Genomic DNA, 23,686 nt, shown 5'->3' with positions numbered 1-23,686 from the left:
ATTTTCAATAGATATATTGTTGTGATGTTTATATTATTTGAATAAGTATAAATTCTAATTTATCTTAAAAACTATTATTTTGTTGCAGAGGTGGCAACGTCGATGGTTTGTGTTGTATGACGATGGAGAATTAAACTATTCTGTGGACGAACACGTAAGTATTGCTGCAATTAGAGGTACCAAGTTCTATACAATAGCATTTTCTGTATATATATTTAATACTGTAATAATGTTTCAATTTATTTACACTGTTTTTAATCACAAAACGGTGGACTGAATTTATACACACGGTGTACCTTATTTACGTAATTTATTTATTCGGAAACTATTCATTAACACTAATTTATCTAATTTATTTAAAATGTTTAGATCACTGTTTTAATTATCAGGATGTAATCACGATGCCATCAAATTGTTTACTGACTTCTACGGCTGTTTGGGCCTTGTTTTATATACTATGATCGCATTCTAGAATCTTCGATTTTTGGAAATCTCTAGTATGTCGAAACAAACTCAAAGGCTTTCTTAGCAATTTTCCCCTTAAAAACATCTACAAAAATTGTAAATAGTTCAAAAAAAAAAGGTAAAAAAAAACAAAGTACCCAGCGCATCTGCATATTTGAACAGGACCGTCTTCACGGTCTATATCAGTAGGCCAGAACATAAAATACTATTATAATGGTATACTGAACTTCATTGAACTGGCACCTATTAAATAAAAAAAGTCGGGAAACGTTTTTTGTTTCCTAAAAGAGATTGAGCGCTGAAATATTTGCATTTATCACAAATTTGAATGGAGTCCTTTTTCTTCAAATTATTAGTTGAACTGAATAATATTCCACAAAATATATATTTTACACTCCAAAAAATTTATTGCTGTAATCTAGATTTAATTATATACAAAATTTAAATATTTACTTAAACGTAGCGTCATTTATTTAGGTAATTGATCATAGTTTAAAAATATAATTGACAATACAAAAAAAATAAAAATGATTAAAACATTGGATACTGTACTAGGGTTACTACTTAAGTTTTGAAATATGGCAACATTGATGTGGATATGTCAAATCTGACATTGCCATCATAAAGTTTGACATTTTTATGGTGAACGTAAATGAAATTAAATAGTGAACATTTGTGTTCGACGATTTTCTATGTGCATAAAACCATCAGCATTATACCGATCAACTTGCTTCGACTTTTGGTGCCACCGTGTTTAGCTGGTTGTTCGAATTCAATCGTGGTGGTGGTGAACTTTGTGAAGGTCGTCTAAAATCGGCTGTTGTTCCAGAAAACATGGTTGCTGTGCGTGAACTGATATTGCAAGATCTTCATGTGAGATTGAGGCATTCTTGGGCATTAGTTCCACATTTGGCTCTCAACAAGGTTTATTCGCTTTGAGTACCGCATAATTTGACAATCACTCAAAAAAATCTGGTGTGTATTGGTGCAAAAAAAGCCTACAAAAGACGTCTAAATATTTTGACGAAGCATAGATCTATGCATATGAACTTGAAATTAAACAACAATCTACTGTATGGGTGTTACAAGATGAGTCAAATCCAACGATAGTTGTTCGCGCACGAAGCACTCCGAAGGACATATCGCCACCGTTCTATTATAACAACGTAGAATGGTCAATTCTGAATGGTTCTCCACCACGACATTGCGAGCTCTCACACCTCAGTTTTTGAACAATCAAAACATCGAATTGATGGGTCATCCGCCGTACAGTGCTGGTTTGACACTCATTGATTTGTTCTTATTCCCGCAGATCAAAAATAAATTACGACGTCAAGGTTTTTTTACATCTGAAGGAGCCGTTGATTGGTTCAAATCACATGTTTTGGAGGTACCTCAATCAGAATGGAAAAAATGCTTCGACAATTGGTTCAAACGCATATAAAAGTGTATTGATCTTAATGGAGAATATTTTGAAAAATCTCGTACTAATGTAGACGTGCTTTCACTTTTATTTATAATTTATTTATATGCTTTTCGATATCAGTATTAGAAAGTGACATGTATAATGCAATTAAGTTGATAAGAAAGTTGACTGATATGCTGATAAAAAAATATAGGAGTACCAGAGCACGACCATATGAGTTGATCTGAATTCATTCGAGTTATAGACCAGGAGAACGTTTGATATTCGTATGATTTTGCCGAATTCTTTTACGTCTGCTTCAACTGTTCGCGTTTTTGGAAAGAGAAGAAAGAAGTTGTAGACCAGGGAGTACAGTATTTGTTGTGTGTTTGTACTATAATTGGGACACAATGGATATTCCATTCAAAGGAAATTATGAGTAGGAGAATCGAATTACTACTTCTAGAGCTGAGTGTTGTCTGAAAAGTTTCCGATCTCAACTTGAAGATGCCAGCACTTATAAAAATAAGTTTGGAAATATATTTGCACATTCGTTAAGAGATTTTCACTGGAATTTCAGCCATTATCAACACACAGTTTCTATTTGACAAAAATTTAGTATCGAGGTGTCATTAAATATTCGTTTTAAAAGGCAATCTTCTTACGACGCCGTCTCCCTACGGAGGTTGGCGATCCAAATGGCGCACGAGAAAGCACAGCTCTGAAAATTTCTATAGACGTCTGTCCGAGCCAAGTCTTACAGCTATGAATGTTGTCTACGACTGACCGACCGTTTTCCTTCGATCCTCCCTTCTATTATCAGGCGGAGAATCTCATATCGCTCGCCCATCATAACATGTCCTAGGTACTGCAGCTTTTCTTCCTGATTTTCGTAAGAAGTTCTTTATGTTTACCCATTTGCTGAAGGACCTCTATGTTTGTCTTATGTTTCGTCCAAGATATCCGCAGCATTCGCCTGTAGGCGTACATTTCGAACGCAATACGTCTACGAAAATGAAAGAGGAGCTATACACTACGAGCGGAGACTCTACATCATAATTTACGACCTTCAAATTTTGGTCAGTTGTATTCAAATGTGGATATATCAGCTTGACTGAGAACGAACGTTCCGGATGGTCAAAAACTGCGACAACCAGCGATATTATCGAGAAAGTTCACCAAATACTACTGAATGACCGACGAATTGAGGTTAGAGAAATAGAAGAAGCAATCTGCATATCAAAAGAATTGGATGCGCGGATAGCTTACGGATTGAATACTTTAACTAACAACTCCTAGGACTTATTGACGGGATTTGAGCATAGTGAGTCGAAATTTGTCGTCGGTGCTTTACTGCATATGAAACCTGGATCCACCACTACACTCCTAAAACGAAGAATGTCAACACAAAGTCAATCTCCGATAAAAGCAAAAACAATTTCATAGGAAAAGTGATGGAGACCGTTTTTTTTGCTCAAAAGATGAATTACAAAAAACAGACCTGAATTTGAAGAAAAAGAAAGTGCCTTCCCATCAGGACAACGCACCTTCCCATACTTGGTTTCTCGCCATGGCTAAAATCCACGAAATGCACTTTGAATTGGTTGGCTACCAACCGTATTATCTGGATGTGCCTATTCATTCTCTAAAATGAACATGAAGGTACTTCTGCACACATTACGCGTAGTGCGGCGAAGTTCTATCCCACATGAAATGAAGGATGTTTGAAAGTGTTGGATTATTGTTCATTTGCTCACGTAAATGTTCTAGCATTTCCAAATAACTTTGGTCCGTCACGTGACCCTCAAAAAAGTACGGACCCATGAGATCTCCCGCATGGATATCTGACCACAAACTGATCCCAGGCAGGTCAATGAAGACGTGAGGATTCTGGTCGTTTCAATACAGGCAGTTATGCCGATTGGCCGTACCGTTTAGCTTGAAGGTTAATTCATTGGACCACAAAATGGAATCCTGAAATGCCGATCATACTGACTGCCCCGACTCTACTCGACGAGCACGTTTTATCATGACACAAACAAAACTGTCCGAAGCACGAACATGCTTCGTTTCAATCTTTTTCTACAGCGTTGCCAGACTTATGAGCGTTGCCTGACTTATGCTAACCTCTGTATTAATTTTAGTCTTAGTATATCGATCGAGCGTAAAATAAAGAAAAATACAAAAGAAAAGTAATTGTGATTCGTCAGCACAATGCGCCACCACAATTAAATGAATAAAATTGAACGACTTGTGTTTCTAATAGTTTCACCATTCATCGTATTCTCCAGATCTTCCATCAGTGATTACTGGCATTTTGTAAAGCTTTGAAGAATGCTCCAAAAAAATAGCAGTAATTACCAAGGTCAAGTCTATTTGGAGTAAAGATGAACCGATCTACAGAAAAGATATTAATAAGTAAGCGGGGTCTTGAAGTACATGTATCACTATTAAAATCGACTATGTATATTTTTACAGAAAAAATGTGTTCTTGGTGATTTTGTCGGATATTTTTTAGGTCAAGCTATAAACGTATAATCCTAATCAATAATTATAATAAATAAGTTTATTTTGTTTATCTGTTACACACTGTACATTCATAATTATTTCTAATGTTCTAAATTGAGATCCAACATAAAAACATTACCCTTTTTTGTATGTATATAAATTGAGGCTGCGGCTTTATTAACCGACTCGTAAGTCGTGCAAAAACCTTGAGGTTTTCAAGAACATTCAAATACGATTAAAAACACGTCCTGGCGCGGTGTGTGCTTAACGGTAGTAGAAGTAAAAATAGTAGAATTTATTTTCTCCGCTCATCAATGGAACCAGATAAAACAAATAAAATAATTCTCGTTGTATTGCATTTCGTTTGCAATTTTCCAGTTCAAAAGTTTAACGGCATGTTAAAATGTCATCGACCTACGACATAATAATAATAAGAAGAAGAAGCAAAGAGTCACAAATGACAATGAGTAATAACGTGGAATTTCCAAATATTTTTGTAATATGAAATAAACTGATTCCTCAGACCCCCATAGCGAAAACATATGGTGTCAAAATGGTTATCAACTTGAAAACTTGAGTTGAAACTCAAAATTATAGGTAACGAAGCAGATTGCTTAGCGAAAGAAGCCACTTCTCTCACCTCCATAATCAAATATCTGAGGACGTAAAAGCTTACAATAAAAATCTAAATCGTAGTACATACCTGCAAAATCATTTAAGTTACTTCGGGTCTGCGTGGCATTCAACCAATAATTAATATATCTACCAAGTTTGATCTATCCAGGCGAGATATGACTGTTATTCGCATATTACTTATTGGCTATACTTTACTTACACATGGTTATTTTAGCAAATTTTCAACATTGCCATAAGAAGCTGACAGTAAAACATATTGTCTGAGTGTCCATGTTACCGGAAATGTATGAAAAAATATGAAATGTGCACATTTCCTAGGAATTGTATATAATTCCAATATCGTATTAGGAAATGTATAAAAATAAAGCTTTCTGTAATAAAACACGTTGTTAAAATGAGAATAATAATTTGTATTAAAGCACTCGTTGGGACAATAACGTTCAGGTAACAGTCATATCGTAAAATATAATAATTTTACTAATTAAAGCTTCGAAAATCAAGTATCTATGAACTTTTAAAATATATTTATCACAAAATCGACTTATATTATTCTTATAAAGTCAAACTTTAGTTCCAAATCATTCATCGGATGATTTTTCAGCAACAGCGCAAATAGCGTGGATTGTACATCCACATTCACTACTTGTATGAGCTCCTGTAGTTTCTTGTAAACAGACGCTGAATTGGAGGGTGCAAACTGGAGGTTGCGTATTTGTTTCGCGTTGATCTGAATCGTTGTTTTGCCTCGGTGTTCACCTTATAGAATTCACATTTAGTGACTTCGGTATCTTCTTTCTTTTTGGTCAGGTCCTGTATAATTTTCTCTAAATCTTCTTCAGCGAGATCGCCTCCCCTTGCACCTCTATCCCCGCATACCCATTTATATCTCAAATATTTACATTTCCGATTGCTATTTAGACAATGTATAGATTTCCTAGGAATTGTGTCTATAATATTATAATTTATTTTTTACATTTCCGTGCGATTTTTGGAATTTCATAAATTTCCTAGGAATTGTATACAATGACTGATTACATACATTTTCGGTAACATCCACACTACGACACGAGACATCATCAGCAGTATAAAATCGAACTTGTAAGATATTTTGAATTGGGCATATTCAGTGAATAGAGTGATTCAGCTCCTGTCCTGTCTTTAGTTATTGTCTCAATGGTATGCACGTTAAACATAGAAAAGTTGATCTGGACTAACGTATTTATACTGAGTAGTGTTTGTTTAGGATGCTAAAAGTTTCCCTGGCGATATTGACTATGAAAAAAAAGTCGAGCAATGAATCTGTTTAAAATTTTGTGTTTACAAGAGAATTGCGACAACGGATTCGCTAAAAATAATGCAGTATTCAAAGTCGGTTCAATGATGAAATGCTTAATAAGGAGTACTATTTATCAGAACTGGGATGAGAGAACACCCACCTTATAGTTCGGACTGACTACTTTGCGACTACCACATGTTTAAACCTCTGAAAGAGACCCTCAGTGGTCAAAACACCGACGACGAGGTAGATGAGTTTGTGCGCACATGGCTGTCCGAGTTGCCCAGGGAATTTTTCTATACCGACAACGAAAATCTCCTAGAGAGGTAGTAGAATTGTGTAACTAGTATATATGAGGACCGTTCTTTTTTCAACCTCCGATAGGGTAGAAATAAAAGATAAGTTCATATAAAACAATAATTTTATTACCAAAAGATTGTTACACTTACTTTCGACATAATCACCGAAGAAATTGAGACATTTGACATAAGCGTGGACAAGCTTTTCAATGCCCTCTTCAAAGAAAGTTGCCGCCAATGAATTCAAGTAGAGTACAAAATAGACATTAAAACTTCTGGAAATTCCGTAGACAAAGCATAATTGTGAATCTGCGGTTTTCTGTAACCATTCTGTCAACTCGTTGTACCAGGTCATCTGAAATGACACATTTGCGTCCCTTTATCATGCACATCATTACGACCATCTTTAAACTTTCGACACCATCACTCATGAAGTTTTCCCCAATACACACGACTCATTCTTCGAAGGATTTCTGCAGCACTATGGTCTTCTGCCGCCGACAGACGCATGAATGTCAACAATGGCGGAGTGTGTAGTCTGATCGGAGTCTGATTGTGGTGACCTGGCTGAAGAAGGAGGAAAAACGGACGATCAATGGCCAGAAGAAGACGAAAAGAAAGCTTTATTCTAAGTAAAAATGGTTTCCCCTTGTTTGGATACATATTTTTTCTTTGTTTTTTTAAATTTAATTGGGGGATGGAGCAGGTATAGTTGCGGCTGCATTATTCCCAATAGTCGGCCATTTGGCTAGAGAACCGGTTCACCAAATCTTCCTATGATTTTCATATTGTTGTTTTCTTTTTAAAATGTATGGTGAATATATATTTTCTTTTTGCGTACACTGTATACGCTAAACATTGTTGCAATGTCAGTTGGCCAACACCTTGTGTCGAATTACCCAATTTAATAATCGTGTTAACCAAAATATCTGATGTTCCGTTATGGGATGTGTGCTTAACGAATAAATAAAATACTTGGTTAGGCCGTCAATAAACTTACCAACCGAATACACTGCCTCGGGATATTGACACATGGTATTTTGTGGTACGCAACTTTCATACCAACAAACTAACCAACCTCAAAAGTCAATTTATTATTTGAATCGTACAACATTATACCATAAACAAAGTTGTAAATGTTTTTATGAGCTATTCGCATAAGGTGTCACAAATTGAATGTTGCAGAAGAAGCTTTTATTATTTTCGTGATCGAATTTTGTTATTATCGGATTTTCAGAAAAGACTATAAGCTAGTTAACAGTCTTCATGGCAATTCTATGTTCGAGTTTAGTAGAAAAACGATCTATGGGCCATCTAAATGGTCACCCAGAAAAAAGAATTGAGATACGTGGGGTGTAGCAAATCCCAAATTGATTCGGTCAACGATGCCTTCCTGATATCAATTCTGGAAAAATTTTAGTGCTTTTCTGGGCTTACTTAGTAGGTAATATTGAAATCTTTGTATAAAAATATTATTGGATTATTGGAAAGTGGATTCTTTTAGAGTAAAAAATGATGATGCTTTTTTTATTTATTTGCTGAAAATTTTTCAATAAAGATACTAAACAAATCGAAACAGAGTGTTATAAATAAAACTACAGGCTTTCAAACAAAAAAAAACCGAATAAAATTCTCGCTTGTAACAAAAAAGTTGTGTATTCAATTAGTTCAATATTTGTAATAGATGACTGCATGCTCGAGGTATAAAACACGGAACAGGCTTCACAAACATATCTAGTTTTTCTTTCACGTGAACGTGGGCACTCAGAGCATCTTCCCTGGTGATTAGGCCTTGTCGTTTTGGTAGGTGGCTCTGGATTTTCACTCAAAATTTTTCTGATATTGCCGCGGGTTAGACAGCCTTTGTCTCTGATGGTCTTTGATTAATTCCATTCCTAATGCTCTATTCTTATTACCCACCTGCCACCTGGTTCTTAAGTTATACTCCTTACACCATGTTATTCCTTTTTTTTCCATAAAAATTATGGATTTCAACCGGGACATTTTGTTGGCCAACACGTCGACCTCCTGCAATTTGGGTTTTCTTCTTTGGCATCCTGTTCTAAGTCAGGGTAATCACTATACACGCTGACATTGTCTATTTCGTTGTCTTCTTCGGAATCATCCTTTTTCGTCATTTTCTGCATCTTGCCATAGTCTTTGGAGTCGTTTCTGCTATTCTCTTAAATCTCCCATCAATACACGAGCTAATACAAATGATAATTTACAAATAATAACCATAGTTATATACCAAGGAAATGTTAGTTTCGCGAGAAAACCTACATTATAAGCGCTGGGAGTGAAATACATGACGTATGTGAGGCTTGGATAGGTCAAAACCGACAATTTCGTTGCGTGGAAGGTTTTTCCGAACGGGACATTTTGGTAACTGTCGTTTGGCAAAAAGGTAGGTTAGGGTTTCCTGAACAACATATCCAAAATTCGCGCAAATTACGGGTGGAGTGTTTAAGAAATCGATTTTTGCAAAAAAATCTAACGATCTAAAAATCTACATATCTCCTAAAGTATAAATTTTATCGAATTAAACAGAGAGTACCTTTTTGTGAAAAATTTATTGAAAAGTTCATTTTTACTATCTTTAGATTGTACAGGCTGTTAACCATTGGGCATGACTCACAACATGGACTTACGTTATCATTCATTAGAAACTCATAAGTTCTGAGTTTTGTGGAACTCGTATGAGAAAATTTTTTCGGTCACAGCGTTATTTTCACGTCATCTACTCATTCCCGAACACTCTGTATAGGTGTTCGCCTTGTATAGCTATCCGTGCACGGAGGCTTAATTAACGATTTCCGAAAAACGATTCACCCATCAATTTCAACATCGATAATGAATATATTTATTACGATTTATAATTAGCACGCCAACAAGAAAAATACCTTGCTTGTTACATAGGCGTACACCCGAATTCAGAGAAACGCCCCAAAGTCATTCTTCTTGAAACAATTTTAATTAAAATAATTAAGTCTTAAGAATACACCATCAGCATAACCCATGTCTTGAGTAAAATCTTCGCAATTGAATCCCATGAAATTATTAAAAGGCAGGTACGAAAATGTCTTATGTATCATGAAGTAACTCGACTAACACCCAGCAAAATTATTTTATCCAATGTCAAAACAACCGTTTCTTGAACTGGCTGAAAGAATCAGACTTCTCGTCGAAACTAATTTTCCATTGCATTCTTCATATTTTTGTTGTGCTGTAATCGCTTGTCATTTGACAACTGACATGTCACATTGTTCGGCAACAAGAAGTCGACACACAACATAGATGTATCTTAACTGGATTTTTGGTGGATAGATATACTGTATATATATGTAGGGTTGTCGTAGGTTTCGCTGCATTGATGAAACAATGTTCTTAGTTCACTGCTATTGTTTTTTTAATAATTTTTCCATAGTATTCTAGCACCTATGCCATTCGACATTGTATAATTGTTGTTGTTCAAATAGTTTCATACAGCCATAAACAGATATGTTAAACTACGTACTTGTATGACGGCGGCTAAATAATTTCGTAACTTTTTGAATATCCACCTCCCCTGTCGACAGACGTCTGTCATGTGTAATTGATTATAAACTAAAAATTAATTAAAACAAGCTACATAGCTTGATAGCTTGTTAATCGTGGTCTAACATTTCGTGCGCTTATTAAGGATTATTTTCGAGGGAAAAAACCGTCTCTCGATTCAAAGCTATGATAACTATTATAGAAACTCTAAATTATCATTTTCTATAGTAAAAAAGTGGTTTACTCCATTCCGATGTAGCTGTAGAAGCAGAGAAGATACCGAACGTTTTGGACACCCGAAAAAAGCACACTATGAAGTGTGTGTGTAAGCAACTCATAAGGATTAGTATTTTCAATTTTGAATTTGAGAGTAATCGACCACACCAAATCATAACAACTTTACAATGATGTTTGGCACTGTGGGGTTTTTACGCCGTTTTGCAACTGTGAACGAAGCATGGATCTGCCATGTCAAACTAGAGACCAAACAGCTGGTTTCTCGGTGAAAATCGGAGAAGACCAAGGTGGGTTTGTCATGAATTGAAGTCATGGCGACCGTTTATTGGAATACATACGATATAATACACGTTGAGTTCCTTCAAAAGGTCAATTATTTTGCGCGAAGTTATTGCAAGATATTTATGGCAAAACTCCAAAATTTAGGGAACGAATTGTTTCCTCAACCACTTTACACTCAATATTTAATTGAATTGATGAAATTATATCACAAAGAAACGATAAATCTCATTTTTTGGAAGTGATAAAAAATTAGATGCAATGTTCATTATTGGAGAAATAGTCTTGGGCTTATTGACCGGCCCTCGTACGTCCTTGCATGCGAACGACAACTTCGTTGTCTTAGCAATCAGATACAAATCAATGTAGTTCAAAATTTGTTTGCAATTATTTTTAGTAATTTATCCTTACTTATATAATGTGGGAAAGGAAATGGTGCTGTTAAAATAATATGCAGTATTTTTATGAAAAAAGCTTACTTACTATAATTACTTTTACATATTGTTAATAATTGTGCTTGGCTATTTTAAATTTCCTGTTTTCTTAAAGAATTAATAATTTTTGGTCAACTTTCTAAAAATCGATATATCACCCAAATTGTAGTGAAGACAATCGTTATGTTTAAAAGATTATTGCTTTGATTTTTTCTTTGTATTATAGGGAATTCTCGAAGAGATTAAGGATTGAGTACTATCAAAAGAAACCCAGATACTGAAATTTATTATATAATTTTGATTTTACGTCTCTTCTAATTGAAATTTCATTTAAAAGTATAAAATATTTACGCTTCGACCTATTGCCGTCTTTATCACTACATATGAAGCAAAAAAATTTAAATTTACGTAACCAAGAATATTCAGTAAACCAAGTAACGAAAAATGTGCAAAATATTGATGTGTGGAAATTTTTATTTTAAGGAAAAAGATATAATATAATAAAAAAACAAATTAATAGTTTGTATGACCGCCTCTTCTTGCAATCAATTGGCTAACGCTTCTCGGCATTCTGCGAATAAAATTATCGATAACATGGTCAGCCATATTTTCCCACTCTTCTTGAACGGCAGCAGTTAGGTCTTGAAGGGTTTCCTCGATTGGATATTGCTCTGCCAATATAATCCCACACGTGTTCAATGGTATTCATGTCTGGTGAATTTTTTGGCTCCATATTCATTGCGCAATGGCTGAACTATCGGTCATACGATGTTTCAGACCATACATTATACCTCCCCCCCCAAGCATCACAGATCCCCTATGATAGGAAACAACATTTCTACCTGGGCCTCTCCAGACCCTTTCCCGTCGACTATCACTGTGGAAACCAAATCGGGACTCGTTAGAAAAAAGAACATTACGCCATTGTTGTAAAACCCAATCCCTGTGCTCTTGAGCACATTGAAGACAAGCAGCAAAGTTTCGTCGTGAAAGTCTAGGCACCCTTAAAGGTCTTCTTGCCCTTAAATTAGATAAATTTAATCTCCTTTTGATGGTACTTCTCAAAACTGCCCTTAAGTATGTTAGGAAAAAGTGGCTTGGACGACCTTTCTTCGAATGAAATTAGCTACGTAACGGTCTTTCTTCTCTGATGTAACTCTGGGGCGACCCGTGACCAGTCTTCGCGCAACGCTACCAGTTTCCTGGGAAAGGGCCGCTATACGCCTCACCAAAGTTCGTGACATATTCGGACGAAGGGCAACGTGGTGATTAAATAAACCTTCTTGATGTAAGGCCACTATTCTTGCTCGATCAATCTCAGAAATCATAATATCAAATTACAAAGAATGGGCACTATTCATAGGCAAATTTAAAAGTTTACAAGGGGCGCTAAGAGGTCAAGATTTTATGCTTTTAAACACAATTTGAATTAAAAGACACCTAAATACTTCATCAACCAAACCATATAAAAAAAACTCTAATAATTAAGAAATTACAGAAATTTATAACCAGTATGATACAATGTTCCCAGTACCTTGTGGAAAAATGAAAGATTTTAGAAAGAATTGAACTTTTTCACCTTCAGCTGTTGGGAAGTTGTAAGCAGGATAACCTGATATATTCATTTCCTCATACAAATGTTATTTTATTCGAAAATACTCCAGGTATAACTTGGTAAAATATTTTAACTATCTACTAAGAGAAATAATACGTCCATGGATTACAAATGCTTCATCATTTTAGTACTCTCTCATTCATAAAAATAGACTATAGTTACGCGCTAGAAGCTTTGGGCCTCGTTCTCCTATTAAATTCTATATGAAGCGTCCGACATGAGCATAAACGTTCCAATCGACGTCTAAACGCCAGGCACCACGTCAGGGGTCAATACATTTCATACGCGAACGACGACTACTCGTCACCGATTATTTATGTAGAGGAAGAAAGAAGGATATTGAAATACTAGAAAGACAACCATACTAAATTTATTGAAGATTTTCGTGTCATTCAAGAACAATTTAAAAATATCGTAGAACTTGTGCGGATATATAAAATAAAACTGCCATCAAAGAAGCCCATATCTCCTGAGGAAAAAGTTGCTTGTCTTTTTCTTTATCGTATTTCCACACTTTGTGCTGACGCCGCCAAATACGACGTTTACGCTGCAATGGTTCGAAATAACTAGAGACGCGGCAGAAAGCGTTTAAACGGCGTAACGCTGTACGCGGCCGACGGCGTTTATAGGAGACCATACCAGTTAAACGATACTAGAAACACCTACTGCATATATGTTTCAATCATCTGCATACGAGATCCAACGAGAAACACTAGGGTCCATCTTACGGTAGAGAGCCGTTTAGAGTTTATTACGAAAATTGAGGAAAAAAGAAAAATGGAAAGGGGAGTCCTATTCAGGGAATAATCTAAAGAATCATACTCAAATCTATTAATTACAACACGTAAAGTTAGTTTGAAAATGTCAATAATTTTACTTATATGTTCAGAATTATTTTTCTACTTTTTAGTTTGATTGTACCTAATAGCTTGTCTTTTACTTTTTTTTTCATTTTAATTGTAAATGGTATAGGTACTGTATTTAAAATGCGAGTCGCGAGTCGAAAGTTGTATATTTTAATTCACCGTTCAATGAACGAATAGAGAGTTTTATTACCGCATAATATCGTCGACACAGGTGCAAGTATGGTTATGTTATACGTGAAGATTTCATTTTCTAATAAAATGTCCGTTGACATTGTTTCTGGCTATATAGCTTTCATAGTAAAATCAATACCGAAAAAAAAAAAGAGAAAAAGAGTATGGTACGAATTCCAGATAACCCTGTTGTATATAAACGACTCTATACCTTTGTGGGATTGAGCCGCGTGATGCTTTCCAGACATTTTTTGCGCAATGGATTAAACCCATTCTTTCTTTATTATATTGTTAATTATTCTCTAGACGGTCCCATTCTTCCTTTGCTTTTCATCTCTTGACTCCCATTCTACTCTACTACTTTATAGTTCCATATTTATTTTTTCAATTTCAAAACATTATGTTTTTGTGGAACCACTTTTCCAATCGTTGATTCTAATTTCTGTCACATTTGAGAATATTGTCGTTAATATTGTGTTTCCTAAAAACTTTTATCACTCATCTATTCATTACCGATCAGTTATTAAACTCAGACTTGTATGAATTAGCTTGTTGTGAACAAACACATCCCCTATTTAGCATCTACATTTTCATTACAAATCTTTCTTACACTATTCCGGACAACCAATACATCAGTTAAAGTTAAATATTCTAAGTAAATTTACTTTTTCATACTGTGGTAATTGTATACTTATATAATTTTGTTTTGTTCTAGCCTGACACCGTCCCACAAGGTTCAGTAGATATGTGCAAAGTTCTAGAAGTGACAGGAGCAGAACAAGTGACCGGTCATCCTCATTCTCTCGCGCTGACAAGTCCCGATCGCGTAACTTTCGTTAAAGCCGCTAGTCGCGAAGACGCCCGTTGGTGGGCGGAATTGCTCGCGGTATTTCCGCGTCGACATAAACGTAACGCTACGTTTCCGGGAGGCCGCGCATCACCTAGTTTGCCGCAATTGGGTAGAAGCGCTTCTCCGCAACCACCTCGACCACGACACCTTTCTGTAACGGGACCGAGTCCGCGCACAAATTTTGAAACACCCCCGTTGAAAGAAGAACGAGAATCTCCGCCGAAAGAACAAGATATTAAATCATCACCTCCTGTGACCTGGACTCCACCCGTTCGAACTAATAGTCTTCCAATTGAAACTCCAAGTCCACCCATTACACCAGCTGAATATTTAAGACCCGGTAAGTACAAAAAATGTGTATTGGAAAGAGAGGTACAACACTCCGCGAATATTCAAATATTTATCTTCGTAGGAACATGAAAAAAAATTGGTTCCCCATGTCATATCAAATCCTCTCCTCTTTTTTAGGTAACTGTAACGTTTTTCGTATTTATTTACTCTCTTTCTACTCGTGTGGTGAAATAATAAATACTGTCTCTTACGTTCTTAATTTATTTACACACTATACAATACACTTAACTTTTGATAATTTACTTAGAAATATCGCTTAAACTTTTACTACTTTTTACTAATTCAATCTTTTCACTGCGACTATTTAAAAGTAATTAACTAACGAGTTCCGCCATTTATAAAACATGTGAAAGACGTCGCCCGAAAAGCGCCGCGCGAATTCGTTCATACTAGCTGCACAGGGACGGTCATTTTGTGAATTTGTTCGTAAAAAAAAATACGATTCATTAGATCTCGTTATTTTAGCCAAATTTTATCGAAATATATTGATGATACGTGAAAACTATTTCCCTTACTTATGTTTATACCATTGTGATAATTTGATGTCTTTACGTGTGCTAATTTGATTTGATTTTGATCTCAACAGATAATGATAAAATTGATATCGTCACGAAAATAACGCGACTTTCGTTTTAACTTAAGAATAAGCGAAGCATTTATATTAATTTTTGTCTACAATTCTGGTTTTCGTAGCTCATCGTTACTGTTATCAGGATAATATTTTTGATGAGTGTGTAAAGACTACCCTCCCCACGATATCGTAATAAAATTGACTCGAATTTTCTATGTTATGTCATTCAGTCAGTAGCTTGCGGATAGTTTTTATTTTGTGCTATCGAAAACGTAGGTATAGGAATAGGTGCTTGTAAATACCAATTTTGAATGATTCTTCGTAAAACTTCCTCGCAGAATATATGTTATTTTGACGTTTTAAGCATCCACTACCATCTATTTTAGTTGATCGAACTCAACCGAATGAGATAGTGTAGAGACACACTTCACTTCGTGCTACCTTGCTTCGTCTTCGTCAACTTCCAATCATTGTCAGTTTTTGGCCTTAGTTAGAGGATTGAAAGTGATACAGAGTTTTAACCATATTGAATTCCTTACGAAGCTACACTTTTACCTTCAGTTAACTTCACCGAAGCATCGGATAGAGTAGATTAGTAGACACCTATTACTTTTATTGAGTTGGGTATTTTTCACTATTCGTTAACAAAGTACTAAGCGACTTGTCCATAAAATAAGGTTCCCAACAAATTTTTACAATGAAAAACATGTTTATTGGCATTGAATAATACATGTTTGAAAACTTCGACTTCCCTCTATTTTTTGGATCAATCCACTTTTGCACATGGTGTACCATTTTCTTTATGCCTGAATCTTAGAAGTCTGCCGTCGCGCCCCGAAGATAGCTTAAAACCTCTTCTTCCAACTCTTCGTCGGTTGTGAAACTGCGTTCCTCCCAAGGGTTTTTTTTTAATTCAGAGAAAAGATAGTAATCACTTGGGGCAAGTCTAGGATGTGAAAGGGGTGTATTGCATCCAAATCTATACGTCCGTCTTTGAATTCTCTGCACATACACCTCACACAATTAGGAATGAATGCACCACCGGAGGAACGCTTTTTGTGCACAAAAACGAATCACACAGTTAAATTCGCATCTGGCGTTAGAATCAAATGGAAGCTTCATCTTTCACGGATACTAAGACAAGAATGAACGTTTAGACAGTCGCTGGGGCGGGAGCTAGGAGAAAGGGAGCCAAGCTAAACGTCTGTCTCGCCAAATATCGCTTAACAGCGTCTTTTGCGTCCGTATCGAACCTTATTTTATCGATAACCCTCGTAGTTGATGCGACAATTTGGAGTTTATGTTCTTTTGTGTCAAAATAATTCCACATGCCTGCGTCTACTATACAAGTTATTTTGTTTCTATTGGAATTAAATGCGTAAATATTTAGAATGTCTACTGTTTAATGTTAACGATTTGTTATCTGTTACAATTGCTTCTTTATCGTTTTGATTTACCAGCAATAAAGTAAGTAATTAAGATAATGAATTTACTTAGTGAATCGGGTAATCATAAACCCTGCATTAGAATTACGTAAGTATTGCTAAATATTTAATAATCAAATAAAACATATATTTTTCCATTTATCCATCTTTTATTTTGTCACAAAGTGTAATAAAATAATTTTTAAAAGATTGCTACCGCATATATCGAGAAGATTTGCTTATTTCCTTGAAGTTCCATAAAGTCCTCATGAGGAAATAATGAGGTTAACCTTATTAGTTCAACCGAGACCAGTTACCAAGAAGGAACTCATCGGAGCTTCTTCTTCTTAGCGTGCAGTATCAAGTCCCCTTGACGTTGGCGATCAGCATGGCACAACTGTCTCTATCTTGAGCTAGTCTAAATAACTGTCCTGCTTCCCTTATCCCAGTCCATTCTCTAATATTCTTCAACCAACAGGCTTGTTTCCTTCCAATTCCTCTACTACCTTTAACTTTACCCATCATAATCAAATGGAGGATATTAAACCGACTACTACACAGGATATGTCCCAAATAAGCATTTGCTCTGTTAAGGACTGCATCGTTTGTTTGTATAGCTGTCCACGGTCTTGAGCATGCGTCTATATAATCACATTTCAATAGCTTCTAATCGATTAATGATGGATATTTTTAAAGTCCATTTCAACTCCGTTTCCGGAGTTGTAATTGCAAATTATCATTAGAGAAGAGTGATCTCATTTTAAAAAATGTTTTAGCAGCTACTTCAATTCTACATTTTATTTCCTTATCGGGATCCAGTTGTTCAGTAATGTAGCAAGCAATATATTCGAAACTGGACTCTCTTTGAATCGTTTGTCCATCGGAGCTTACCTAATAGAATAAAGTCCATTTTTCATCAGGCCTTTCTGATCATATCCATGCAAGAAACATCTCAAATTACCTGACTATTTTCCTACGGCCATCTAAACTATCAGCTTATCGGGATGGCAGTTTAAAGAAACTACAAAACACACTTTTAGTAATAATCAAACTAAAAAGTAAAAAATAATTCTTGACATGAGAATAAAATCACTGATGAGAAAATTATGCTTTCTATGACATTTTTAAACTAACTTTCGGAGTCTGATTCTTAGTCCAGAAACTGCTCAGATGATTTTTTCAATTACTGAAAATTATTCATTGAGTATGACTTCCCTTATTATTCTTTCTTTTCCAATTTTCTCAATAAGCTCAAAATGGCGGTAGTGGGTTACTTATGTGGGTGAAATATAAATGCAGTGCGTATCTCTAGGATAGTTAAACTGGTAAAGCTTCTAGCGCTTAACCAATTTTCTTTGTATGGTTTCTTCTATGCATCCTTCTGCTACGTTGGAAGAACACCTTCCTCCGTGCCTTTTCAGAGCAAGCAAATCAGTGCAGTGTTCCAACAACATGGTTGCCGAAGAACGCCTTAGCCCATGTCCGGTATATTCTTCGGGATTTTTGAGTTTCAGGTATTTTGCAACAAGTTTCGGGACATCGCTGATCATATGGCATCCAATATTTTGGGTGTAACACCTACGATTTCGGTATGTACAAATAATCTTCTGCTGTTCATATTTTAAGGTCGTAGATCTGCATATTTACGGTGAAGTGTAGAAGACTCTAATGTACATCCCTCATAGATAATGTTAAAACTTCTTAACATAAGATTTTTTTCATCTCGAAAAAAACACAACAATAAAGCGCTCATTATTTTCCACATCGGCCAAACTCAAACGTATTAAATCATTTGTACAATATGCGCCCCAAAGCTTCGCATGAAAATGTGTTTACTCATTTTGCCGTTGCTACCCTGGACTTTTTTTGTATATAACCCGCAGCCTGACGCTTCAAAAAGCAATTTTGTAGCCAGAACTCTTGGAACCGACTCCATAACGTAGAATATTTCAGATTCTAGGCTTTTTGAATAAAATAAACTAGAAGAATATCTTCAATAACAGTTTTAACTTTTATGAGATTTCGCTATTCCATAAAAAGTTGATACTTGTGTCCATATCTTGACCTGTATTTTACTGGTAACAAATCAGCACTGGCTAGTGCCACTAGCTCTAATATGTTTTTAATAATATCGGGGTTTTCTTCAGAGTAGATTTTTTAAAACTAACAAGATTTAAACTGAAAAAGTAAAACATTCAAAAAACCGTTTTGAAAACGTTTATTAGAAAAACTTTCAATTGTAAATTATGACTCAAAAACAATTCCTAATTCTTACTTCTTCTTCTTCTTCTTCTTCTTCATTGCACCGCTATTGATCTCAGCGTTCGTATTTCAGTAGTTCTTAACCGCTGCTTAATTATGGTGTTCTCAGCTCTGGTCTCTATCGCGTATGTCGTTACTGATCCCACACAGATTTGTATATTCTGACTTTGCTCCTGTTAGTCACATATTTCTTCCGCCAAATTACATCTCTCGGGTACCCTGATATAAATGACACCTTTTTTTGTTTGAGCTTCATTCTTTAGAGTTCTATTATTTGTTATGTTCGTTCCTAGATATTTGAATGACATCACTTGTTTTACACCCTGATCGTATTTTGCGAGTTTATATCTTCTGGGTTCTCTGGATACTGTGAAAGATTTGGTTTTCTTCAGGGATATTTACGTGTTAGAAGCTTTTGCTATTTGTTCAAATCTATACAGTAGCCTTTGTAAGCTATCTTCGTCTTCTGAGATGATCATCAGCATAACATAGGGGGTTTTCCAATAAGGACTTGACAACTTATTTTAAAAATAAAATGAAAACCATTTGAGATATTTCAAAATCTTTATTATCAGGTTGAAGTACATTCAAAACTTTTATGAATGGAACTCGACTTCGCTCATATGGGCACCGCGGGCATGTTTGTAGCGGTTGATTCGTTGGACCCAATTTTCCATGACTCGGCCAGACATTTCGGCCAAAACGGCTGCTATTTCGCGTTCAATGTTGACTTTGACCTCTTCCAACATCGTCGACTTATTAGAGGTGTTAAATCGCACGAACGATGTGGCCAACCGACTGGTCCATTTCATGAGATAACACGCTCATCAAACTTGTTCTTCAATAAATTGTAACGTGTGCTGTGTGGCTTGTGGTGCAGTCTTTTGGGGATGAAATTGTTTTTCATTAAGCACATGTAGATTTTCATCCGCCCAATATCGCATATTTTGTTTATTGACACGCCCATTGTGTCAGAAATGAGCTTTGTCACTGAAGATGATTTTGCGATGAAATTGATCATCTTGGCGCATCTTTTCCAGAGCCCAATATCGGAGAACTTACGTCGCTTCGAATGGTCCATCGGCTTCAATTCTTGAGTGAGCCAGATCTTGTATGGGTGCAAAGTAAGATCCTTACGCAAATTGACTGATTTGGATCATTTACTACGGACGTTTTAACGGCAGCGATATTTTCGACACTTCGACCAACCCGTAGTCTCACTGGCACAGCACAGCAACATCACATAACGAATATGGTAGATTCAAACATTTTCACTAAACTTGTTATTGCCTGTCTAGTAGGTCGAGAATTACAACCGAAAATCGGAGTTAACGCTCTCAATGTAGCGGCTACCGACTACAGAAAATTTCTGTAGTAAATTTTTAAGATTTGCTGACGTTGTTCGTTCGTGTACTTCACCATGACGAAAAGGTTATGTCTATCTAATAAACTGACAGTGACAGTTCGATGTTAAGTAAAAAGGTGCGTTCACAAACTAAATTCAAAATTGTCAAGTCCCTATTGGAAAACCTTTATTTTTATTTCTTTATTTCCCATACGGTATCCTTTTCCAGCCTAATTCCTAATTCTTACCTTTTCATTTGTGTCCAACTTTTATTCGTCAGTGTTCGGTCCTGCGTTTACCTTGATTATTTCTAATCCATTATATGTCATCGGCATCAAAAGGATCGCGTTCTCGAGCGAGAAAAGCAAAATTATTGAGGTCAGCATCAACCTATGGATAAAATAAAACCTTATCGGGCCGTTAATCTGATATAGGGGGATTATTTTGCTAATTTACTTATAGATGAAAATGGATATTATCGTCGAGTAATATCTACGGTGAATAGTAAGTGTGTGAGTTAAATTTTTATATCAACTAACCGGATACTTGGATATTACGGCAGCGGAATGTAAACTAATCAAGTTACGGCCGCAGCTATTTTAAACCTGTTCATTATTGCTTAAATATAATTAAATTAACTTTTTATTGGTCTGTATCTAGAGACTAGTTGAGTTTATCTTCGTGATTTGATATAGATTTCAGACCTTTTTTCATAATTATTTTCATGTGAAAATTGCAAGCAATTGGAAGAGTAGCAATGGGGTGTCCGTTTTTTTAAAGACAGGTAAAAATTTGACGTTTCGACCTATTGCGGTCTTTTGCAAAATGTCATTTTTGTCAATGTCAAGTAATATTTTGATAAAGACAGCAACAGGTCGAAACGTCAAATTTTTACTTGTCTTTAAGAAACTGTCTAAAAAATAAGAAATTGAAGAAATCTACTTATACATCTACATATTTAAGGTAAGGTTGCGCATTCTTTGTTTTAGTTCGCTGAAAGCTGATCGAATTGTAACGATATTTGATTATTTAAAAACTTAGACTAACAGCAAAGTCTCTCGTATCGAGAGTACAACCACCCAAAACTCCACACGAACATTAAAAAAATATTTGAATTTAATAAAATGCACTAGTCCGGGTCAAATATATGTGGGTGATTCCGTTCTAACTGTGATTTTTTGTATTCAAAATTTCAAGATTTTAAAATTTAACTTTTCTAACTTTTTTATGCATATTATTCATCTATTTTACTGTAAAAATAAAACTCTAAGAGGAATTTACTACAACTTCAAAGTATCACGAGCAAGACACAAATGTCGGATTTTGAGTTCCACGGTACTGACTCATTTATCCACGGTACTGACATGGTAACTTAAGATATTAAACAACAAGTGCATCAATTTTCCTCAGTTTGATCATAAACATTAGAATTTATAAGGTAATTAGTTTAAATCATTTGTTACGACAAAAAAAATTAATAATTTATCGGTAAATTCTAGGAATGGACATGACACGGTACTGACATTTAAGTGATGTAGTATAAGTTTTCTTTAAGTGGCAAGTTATATTGTATAAAAATAATGTTTAAATATCTTAAGAATTATTCAATTAACACAAAATTTTTATTAATTGATTATTAATTAATGACTAGTACAAAAAAACAATACAGGACATTGAATATCACAGTTAGAACGGAATCACCCATGTAGTGCGGTCCATGAGTCTTAACAAGCTTTACATAAACTTTCAATCTGCTGCTTCGATCCATTTTATCAGAGTAAAGCTTGTACGGAAGGTCCTGGGATTCCAGAAAACAATAAAATATTGGAAGAAATTGTCTGTTCCGGCGTTTCCAAAACAAGTGTCCAAAGGTTCCTATATGAGCATTTAAATATGAAAGAAATGAGCTCAATATGGGTGCCTCGAATTCTCAACGCAGTGCAAAAGGAACGTCTAGAAGGAGGGCGCTGAGCAATTTTTAAAGCTTTGCCACGAGGACCACGAAAGTGTTATTCAATTAATTGGAACATGTGATGAAATTAATCTTTTACTATAATCCGAAATTTGAAACAGGAGTCGCATCGGAAAGAACGAAAGGGCAACGAAAAGAACTTAAAAAGTGCTTAAAAGACTATATTCTTGAAAAGCTAGGGTATCCTTTGGATTAGTTTTACGAAATAAAATACAGCCTTAAACGCGGCATATTACTTGATTTTCTATGGCAGTTGAATCCAAAAATTAACGAACAAAGGCGCGGTAAAATCAGTTGAGGTGTTCCTTTGATTTATGACAAACCTCCAATGAGGTTTCGCAAAGTTTGAACACCCACAATATATCACCGATTTGGTCCGACTATTTTTTATTCGCGAAGCTTTAACTTGAGTTAAGGGATCAAATATTTAACAGCGTCGATGAAATTAAACAGGCGGTATACGAACATTTTAGCTCCAATTATGAATCACATTTTGTGGCATAGAAGATTTAGTCGGAAATTCTAAAACAGTTTTCTTCATATTTATGACCTTTCTTTTTATGTTAGGCTAAAATCTCATGTACATTACGTATATCAATTGTATTTTTGAAAATTATGATATAAATAACGAAAAAATGAACGATATACTGCATAATAATTATTATTAACCTCAAAATTTTTGTAGATTTTGTATTATCTTCGTTCTACAATTATACAACAGTATAAAATTTCTTTTTACTTTTGTATCAGTTCTGATTTTATATAAAGGGTTTTCCAATTAGAGGTGTTATTTGGAACAGCCCGCTATTTCGGTAAATGTCACTTTTGAAGCTGTTATTTTTTGACATTTGACAAGTAGAAACTACGCCAATAATGAAAATGGAACGATACACGTTTCAACAACGCATTGAAATTATTAAAATTCACTATAAAAATGGTAAAAGTTTGGCAGAGACGGTTCGTAAAACTAAAACATTTTTGGGTTAACGTGAAACACCTTCTCGGACCGCAATACAGAAATTGGTGGAAAAATTTGAGCTTTTGGGACAAGTTAGTCGCTCAAGAATAACTGAGAAAAGTGTTGAAGAAACCCCAGGTTTGTCCATTCCTCGTCGTTCTTTGGAATTAGCCATTCCACAAATGTTATTACACCGTATTTTGCATAAAGACTTGGGTCTTAAGG

At 35.3% G+C, this 23,686-nt stretch overlaps 1 protein-coding gene across 1 annotated transcript in view; it reads left to right on the top strand.

Annotated features, from left to right (window-relative positions):
• Positions 1-23,686, top strand: part of LOC130890807 (protein outspread) — a 144,303-nt gene that overhangs the window by 87,220 nt on the left and 33,397 nt on the right. Inside the window, exons 3-4 of the mRNA XM_057795135.1 lie at positions 89-154; positions 14,444-14,918. Coding sequence (XP_057651118.1) covers positions 89-154; positions 14,444-14,918 — 541 coding nt within the window. The remainder of the gene's footprint in view (positions 1-88; positions 155-14,443; positions 14,919-23,686) is intronic.

This window comes from Diorhabda carinulata, chromosome 2 (genome assembly GCF_026250575.1).
Source record: "Diorhabda carinulata isolate Delta chromosome 2, icDioCari1.1, whole genome shotgun sequence".
NCBI classification, from domain to species: Eukaryota; Metazoa; Arthropoda; class Insecta; order Coleoptera; family Chrysomelidae; genus Diorhabda; species Diorhabda carinulata.
This window is presented reverse-complemented; position numbering and strand designations above follow the sequence as displayed.